Source organism: Octopus bimaculoides, chromosome 4 (genome assembly GCF_001194135.2).
Source record: "Octopus bimaculoides isolate UCB-OBI-ISO-001 chromosome 4, ASM119413v2, whole genome shotgun sequence".
NCBI lineage: Eukaryota > Metazoa > Mollusca > Cephalopoda > Octopoda > Octopodidae > Octopus > Octopus bimaculoides.
In genome coordinates, this window is record NC_068984.1 from 86,879,409 (window position 1) to 86,888,283 (window position 8,875).

The following is an 8,875-nucleotide window of genomic DNA, read 5'->3' on the forward strand; positions in this document are numbered from 1 at the left end:
AGCGTCTGGCAGTCAGTTGGGTTTTATTTCTTACCTTTCTGAGTTCTTCGAGTGACTTTGTAGAAGAATCACTCTTGTATTGCATCAGAGCTGCGTGCTCTGCTTCGATAACTGGTTCCAGCACTGAACCAATCTGGGTTTTGCCTTTCACTCATACCGAAAGTATCTATTGAGGTGGCATACAAAGCTTCCCTGATATAATTCCACCTACTTTCAGCAGAGGAGGATGGGCAGCTACTGAGGGCAACCTTGATAGAAACAGCAAAACATTTTTGCAGTGTAGGGTCTGAGGTTCTGGCAGTGTTAATGCGTGGTCGGCCCATTTTCTTGGAGTGATGGACTTTTTTTAGGCAGAATCCTCACCCTGCTTCTTATTAGTGAATGATCTGTGTCACAATCTGCGCTGTGGTAACTACAGCTCAGTTGGACAGAATTCAGAAAGGATCTCCGTGTGATGACGAGATCCAACTGATGCTGGTGGTGAGATCTTGGATGTCTCCAAGATGCCTTGTGGGATGGCTTGTTGGTGAGGCACAGGTTATGGTATGTGCAAAATTCAAGCAGTCTCTGATCATTGTCATTCATGTTGCCAATACCAAAATGTCCAACACAAATGGGCCACGAGTCATGGTCAGATCCCACGTGAGCATTGAAATCTCCCAGAAGGTAGATGTTTTCATTGGTTGGTATGTTTCTAATGACACAGTTGAGATCTTTGTAGAACTGGTCCTTGGTCTCCTCTGAGCTGTAGAGAGTGGGACCATAGATGCTCAGTAGATGTACTGAGCCCGAAGAGCTCAAGAAGCACAGAGAGAGTGGATACGCTCAGTGCTTCCTGATGGCGGTTCTGTTGAGGAGAGTAATGAGTTTCTCACTGCAAAGCCAACACCATGCTGACGAGGTTCCTCTGGATCTCTTCCCTGCCAAAAGAAGGTGAAATCCTGTTCTTTGAGTTTGCCGTTTGAGGGGAGTCTTGTCTCCTGCAGTCCAGCAATGTCTATGTTGAGCCTCTTCAGTTCACAGTCAATGATGGCCGTCTTTCTTGTGTCTTCAACCCTGAGTAGGTCATCAGATATGCCAGGGCACATGGTTCTGACATTCCAGCTTACTAATCACAGGACTGGTGGTTTCTTGTCTTTTGATTGTTCACCTGGTGCAGAGGTTGTAGGCCATTTTTCAAGTCAACCTCTTAGCTCCAAGCACCCAATGAAGCAGGCGGCCTGTGGCAGGTCAGCACCTTATTAACCAGAGGCTGCCCAACTTGAGGTGGGCAGTAGCTAACCAAAGGGACACGAGGGTCCATCTCACCATCAGAGGTAACCCGTAGCACCCATATCCTACGCCAATCAGAATGGATTTATCACTCATGACTGCTATCTCCCATGTTTTTTCTGCCACTTTTTACGGCAGCACTGAAGTGTCCTCTCCAGTTTTGCACAGTCCTGGGCTAGATGTAACAAAATCCTGGGTAGCCCAATCATCAGGATTCCTCTCTCGACCTTGCTGACGTAGTCCAAAGGAGTGCAGAGCATTACGTTTGGCACCAGCTTGGTTGCAGGAGCTGCCGGAAGAGTGTCAAGTCGAACACTAAACCGCTTTTGGGGCTCCACTCTGGATTTCTTTGAAGGTTGTCTCCTTTCCATAACCCTGGATAGGGGCCCATACTGGGTACTGTCAGCTGGAGCCAGCTGAGCCCTAGACTCGTGTCAGGTAGGGTCGTCACTCTCTGAAGTAGTGAAGAAAATTGCTACCCACTACCATTTGGTATCAGCTCCTATTAATTTGTATCTTTCCCTCAGTAACTTTTTACTATAATAATAATAATAATTCCTACTATAACCACAAGGCCTGAAATATTTGGGGAGGGGCTAATCAATTACATCGACCCTAGTTTTCAATTAATACTTATTTTATTGACTCTGAAAGGATAAATTAATCTTTCATCCTTTTGGGGCTGATAAATATCAGTTGTACACTGGGGTTGATGTAATCAGCTTCCTCCTCCTCTAAAATTTGCAGGCCTTTTGCCAAAAATTTGAAATAATAATATGCATTTATAAAGTTCGCAGTATAAAATCAGCATATATAAATAATTTGAATGCTTGAATTTTTTTTATTAACTGAAATCTTCATATTAGCATAAGTAGAAATTCTTTTGTTGTGTCTCACTAATAAAGGCATATTTAATTAATTTGTTTTTAGGTAATGTTTACTGAAGAAGATGTTAAATTTTACCTTGCTGAATTAGCATTGGCCTTAGATCATTTACATGGACTTGGCATTGTCTACAGGGATTTAAAACCAGAAAAGTAAGCTAAAATTCTAATAAATTTTAATTCTATTTTGCATAAACTGTAATTGCTATATTTATTTATTTATATTCTACATTCAGGTGGTTGATCTAGAATTGCAGTATATCTAAAATTATGCTTGTCAGAGCAAAATTTAATTTGTATTAAGTTGACTTATTTTAAAACAAAAGCATGCAAGTTTTGTGATCTAAAATTTTGCAATTGATACATTCCAGTAATCTTGTTGCATAATGGGACTGAGCTACAGTATTAATGGTAAAGAATTGGGAATTGAGTTTCAACTTGAGAATATGTATGTATTAAAAATAGGATGGATATAAAAGAAGTTCTAGTTTATCCATAAAATATTTACAACTATTTGGTTTTCAACACAAAGTCAACATAGGAATAATTTGATGGGTTTACTTAAGATTTATTTTATTGAAAAAGGAATTTTATACAATGCAATGTAGTTTTTAAGATTATATACGGAATAGGTGTTGTGGATGTGTGGTAAAACAGTTTGCTTTCCAACCACATGGTTTCAGGATTAGTCCTATTGTATGGCACCTTGGATTAGTCCTATTGCATGGCACCATGTCTTCTATTATAGCTCCAGGCCAACCAAAGCTGTGTGAATGGATTTGGTTGGTGGAAACTGAAAGAAGCCTGTTGTGCATGTGTTTCCTTGACTTGATATCACACAATAGTTGCAAGTAAGTTTCACTGTCATATGAGCAGTGTTGTTTCCTTCCAGTCTTCCCTGTCCAGACAAAGGGAAATATTACTTTACTTGGAAACAGGTAGGGGTTGAAAATAGGAAGAGCATCCAGCTCTAGAAAATCAACCTCAGCAAAATTTCACCTAAAATTTCAAGCACAGAAATGTGGTGTTATGATGATGATGGTGATACACTTCACATATGTTCTTGTACAAATTATGCAGAATAGCAACATTCACTAAATCAAAGTATTTTATCCTAGCTCAAAGATGATTAGTCATTTATTAGTTTCAGTTGATTTTTGATTTTGCAACAAGTGGAGGTTTTGATTGTCCCATACTGGAACATCACTTTGATTTGAAAGGGTTTTGTCAGTTTTATCAATCCAAGTAGTTGATGTGAAGAGAGGTAGCTCAGTTTAAACAGCACAAGGTATATTTATTGAGTATGACTTTTCAGCAACCCAGTTCTGTTGAAGAATAAACTTGTGCACAGGAATGTAGGCAAGTGTCTTGTAATGGTGCTTAGGCTCACTAAAGCCTTATGTGTGGGTTTGGTATCTAGAAACTGAAAGACCATTTTGTGTGTGTGTGAATTTATGTCTTGCTTCAATGGAAGTTGAGATGTATGGGTTGTGTTGTTAGTTCTCCACTTCACAAATCATCCACTCACTTCACATCTTTGAAGCCATGTTGCATAAGAGACTCCTTGTTTGAAAAACAGGCAAACGTTAGTGACAAAAAGGGTGTCCAGCTGTAAGAAACAATGCTTCAAATCCTCTAAAGTTTGCAAGCATGGAATAACAGATATAAAATGAATGAATGAATATATATACATATATATATATATATATATATATATATATATACACACACACACACACACACACACACACACACACACACACACACACACACACACACACACACACACACACACACACACACTACATACATACATACATACATACATACATACATATATATGTGTGTGTATATCAACTAGGCTGTTGGATGCTTGTTATAAACTGCTGGTCACAATGCACTTTCTTGCTCTGTTGTAGCTTTTAAACAAGGCCACCCTGCTGCCTAGGTAGGCATGCCAACATTCTTCTGAAAGGAATACCAGTCTGTTGCAAGGTTACCCATTTACAGCTGAGTGAACTGGAGCAATGTGAAGTGAAGTGTTTTTCTCAAGAACACAATACACTTGCAGTCTGGGAATCAAAACCATAGGCTTGTGATGGTTGAGTGCAACACCCTAATTACTAGGCCATGCACCTTCACCATATATTTCTGCCTCCCTGTTTCTCTATCACACTCTGACCTTTCATCATCTGATACCGGGTCACCTCCTCCAGTGCTCCTTCTGTTATAGTAAGACATCTGTTTCTGTCTCTTTATCACCCTCTAACATTTCATCCTCTGACACAAGTTTCCCTCTTCAAATGTGCCTTCTCATAATTCCTTGTCTTGCAAGTTACGTGGTGACCCTGCCAGTGCTGGTATCACATAAAAAGCATCCAGTCCACACTGTAAATTGGTTGGCATTTAGAAGGGCATCCAACTGTAAAAACTCTGCCAAATCAGACAGTAGCATAAGGTAGTTTTTCTACTTGGCCTGCTCCTGTGAACCGTTTTACCCATGCATGCATGGAACATGGATGCTAAACAATGATGGTGATGATGATCACACACACACACACACACACACACACATGCGGTACCTTGGGCAAGTGTCTTTCACTATAGCCTCAGGCCAACCAAAGCCTTGTGAGTGTATATGGAAGATGGAAACTAAAAGAAGCCTGTTGTGTGTGTGTGTATATATATATATATATATATTAACCTATCAAGCACACACACAATCAATAATGAACCTCAGCTCAGTTTGTGACTACAAATTTCATTCATAACACTTTAGTCCTTCTGAAGCTATTGTAGAAGACAACACTAACTCAAAGTGCTGTACAGTGAGATTGAACATAGAATGACATGGTTATGAATCAAACTTCCTAAGTACACAGTCATGCCTGAGAATATTCTGATGAAAATGTATTGATAAAGACAGAAAATGTTAATAATTCTGATCAGTGCACACTATTGTGTAATGGCTTGACTTATAAACACATTTATATATAAATAATAGATGCTCTGTTATATGTTGGAATAATGTTATTTTCAAGCACTTGTGTTTGTGTTCATTTGCTCTTTTCTTATCAACTGAACATGTGATAACAAAAGTTCACTTAATGGCAAGTAGCAGAATGTCATCCTGACAATGCTGATATTGGAAGGTTGTTCAAATTTGTTTGTTTCAAGCAGAATTTCAAAATGAAAAGTTGTCAAAATGTCTAAGTGACTACTCTGTGTTTGTGTGTGTGTGTGTTGATATTTAGCATAGAATAAATGCTTATTACTCAGATTTTATCAAATACATGAATCATAATCAGTACATCTGCTTTTCCATGCTGGCATGTGTTTGATAGTCAAATGCCTTTCCTGTCATCAACCTTTTTAGTCATCTCTTACAGGCACTGAATGTATCTATTAATGATAAATTATAAATTGTATTAGATGCTTTATAACCATGATTTTAAGATAGTAAAAAATGTGTACTGGATATCCCTTTGGATATCAAACCAGTTATAATGTTTTTGGTAAAAATAGATTCTATATAATTAAGCCATTAATTAGCCACCTGAATTATTTCCTTTTGCGTATTTTGTTTTTTAATCACATAAATTATATTGATCAAAACTCTTCATGTGTTTTTTTTAGCTGGCTCGAGTAGACCATTTTATGCTGATGAGGTCAAATAAGATCAGAATATGCCCCATTGCCTGTTCTTGGTCCAAGCATATGAATTTTGTTACATTCTCAATTTCTTGAAATTATATCCCCTTTTCTTTGTGAATCACGAACAGCTACAACTAGGATTTTGTTGCCATTTTTCAACAAAGTGGGAAATTTCAAATACTTGGGTATTTTATGTACATATCAGTGTATCATCCCTTAACTTATGCCCTCTTAAGTGAAAGCCAGTTATGATTTCAGCTAAGAGTTTATTATCTTACTTCTATACAAGAAAGGAACTTGTTATCTAGTTTAATATTAGTCGAATTTTATTTTACTCTGGCAAGCCAAGTGAGAGCATAATCTGTGGCCTCTGCCAGAAGTGTAGCCAGCTCACTTATTCGTATCTTTACTTCATTGGACACTAAAAACTCTGCTTGCGAAGACCTGTTGAGGCAAGTGAAATCGAAATCGTAATTGAACCATATTCGATGACTGGCACCTGTGCCAGTGGAGCACTAACAGCACTGTCCAAGCATGATCATTGCGAGAGCAGCTGTCTGGCTTCCGTGCTAGTGGCCCGTAGATAGCACAATTGGACCATGATCATTACCAGCGTCGCCTTACTGGCACTTGTGCCGGTAGCATGTTAGGAAATCATTCGAGCGAGGTCATTGCCAGTACTGCCTGACTGGCCCTCGTGCCGGTGGCACGTAAAAGCACCCACTACATTCTCGGAGTGGTTGGTGTTAGGAAGGGCATCCAGCTGTAGAAACTCTGCCAGATCAGATTGGAGCCTGGTGCAGCCATCTGATTCACCAGTCCTCAGTTAAATCGCCCAACCCATGCTAGCATGGAAAGCAGATGTTAAACGATGATGATGATTTGTATCTAAAATATCCATATAAGATTGATGGTTTGTTAAATGTGTTTAGAACCTTTGTTTCTGTTTCTTTAGGAAACATCAAAAAAGAAAAAGACTAGCTATCTATATAAATTTACTTATTGTACTCTGATCTTTTAATTAATTATCTTAATTTTTTTTTTTTTTTCTTCAACTTTCAGTATTCTCTTGGATGCAGATGGACATATAAAATTAACTGATTTTGGTTTGAGCAAAGAATCATTGTTTGATGAGAAAAAGACCTTTTCTTTTTGTGGTACGATTGAATACATGGCTCCTGAAGTTGTCAATAGAAAAGGACATGGTACTGCTGCCGATTGGTGGTCATATGGTGTACTAATGGTGATTTTCAATTTTGAATATTAACTAATTGTAGTTCTGTGTACACTTTGAAAGAAGAAAGAGCAGTGTTTTGATACAGAAGACCTCAAATACAATATCTATTTTGATAATTTTTTAAATTTTTGTAATCATATTTCTTTTAATTTTGGATTTGATGGTCTTCCAGATATTTTCTTTTATCTTGTGTAGTAACAATCCATTTGTTTATTAAAGTGCTTTTAATCTAAAATCAAATTTTATGGGTTTTGTTACCAGATACTCCTGATCAAAACGTTTTTAATGGTATATGTTGACAAGATTTTAGTGAAGGTGCTTGATTTAGTTTTAGATTTTGTTTTCATGAAATTCATAACTCAGTCTCACCACTATTTGGTCTTTTTTATTTAAAAATCTTCAACTTAGAATACAGACCACTTAAATAACTTAGTGTTAATCAGAAAAGGTAGATGGTATAATCAATTGATTTAATCTGTTTTTTTAACCCTTTCATTACCATATTTATTTTGAAATACATGGCCTCTTTTTCAATTAATTTTTAAAATAATGAAGAATTTAGTTAACTAACTTTGACCTTATTAAACTGGTTTTTGAAACACAAGTTAGCATGAAATTTTAATGAAAGGCTTTAATTTAGATCATTTTAAAACACAAAGCTGGTCTGGCAGAACCAGGGGCAGTCTGAGACAGGTTAGTGTCAAAAGGGTTAATTATACTTAATGAACTGAGTCTAGAGAGATGAAAGGCAGTTATCTTGGTTGGATTAGAACTTAGAATCATAAGGTACTGATTCTTACTGAGTCCACTAGGTGGTGGTGAAAGAATTGGTGAAAATAGAGCTACAACAGCATTGCTTTTTTTCTTGAACATCCATAAGTCACTAAAATACATACTATGAAATATTTGATTTGCTTCTATTTGGAATAACTTTAAGCATATGTAGGTTTTTTTTTAATGCTGTCCTTTTACTAACCAAAGCACCTCGTTTATATTGTTAATAAAATATATATTTTCACTATAGTTTGAAATGTTGACCGGTGCATTACCATTCCAAGGTGAAAATAGGAAGGAAACTATGACACAGATTTTAAAGTAAGCTATTTACAATATAGAATGTAATTATTTTTTGCATTTATTTTCAGTGGAATATCTAACCAAAATAATTGAAGTTTTATGTAAGCTTTTAGTGTATTTAACTTAAAAGAAACGTTGCTTTCATTCAATGGGTGAGGCATTAAACATATTGTTTTTACCAAACTAACAATCTTTGCTTATTTGCTTGACCTGATAAAAATATCAATCCTACCATCTCATAGAAGTACACATTGAATAATATTGTCTTAGATGCTTTTGTGCTGAAGGAAAGAAAGAGCCCTTTCATTGCAGGTTTCCTCAATCAAGGGCCAACCTAGAGTTACACAATAACAAATACTCTTGTTATATTTAAAAACTTAAAATACAAGCCCATGGCTATAGAATACACATGTGCGCTGAAAGTGTAGCTGCTAGAATAAGAATAGCCTGGGCAAAGTTTAGAGAGCTCTTACCCCTGCTGGCGACAAAGGGACTCTCACTCAGAGTAAAAGGCAGACTGTATGACGCATGCGTACGAACAACCATGCTACATGGCAGTGAAACATGGGCTGTAACTGCTGAGGACATACGTAAGCTCGCAAGGAATGAAGCCAGTATGCTCCGTTGGATGTGTAATGTCAATGTGAATACCCGTCAGAGTGTAAGTATCTTGAGAGAAAAGCTGAACATTAGAAGCATCAGTTGTGGCGTGCAAGAGAGACGATTGCGCTGGTATGGACATGTGGTGAGA

At 37.3% G+C, this 8,875-nt stretch overlaps 1 protein-coding gene across 2 annotated transcripts in view; it reads left to right on the forward strand.

The window, feature by feature from the left end:
• LOC106870220 (ribosomal protein S6 kinase 2 beta) overlaps positions 1-8,875 on the forward strand; it is a 73,771-nt gene that overhangs the window by 34,545 nt on the left and 30,351 nt on the right. For both annotated transcript variants that reach the window (XM_014916228.2, XM_014916229.2), the window contains exons 7-9: positions 2,203-2,309; positions 6,873-7,053; positions 8,072-8,142. In XM_014916228.2, coding sequence (XP_014771714.1) covers positions 2,203-2,309; positions 6,873-7,053; positions 8,072-8,142 — 359 coding nt within the window. The remainder of the gene's footprint in view (positions 1-2,202; positions 2,310-6,872; positions 7,054-8,071; positions 8,143-8,875) is intronic.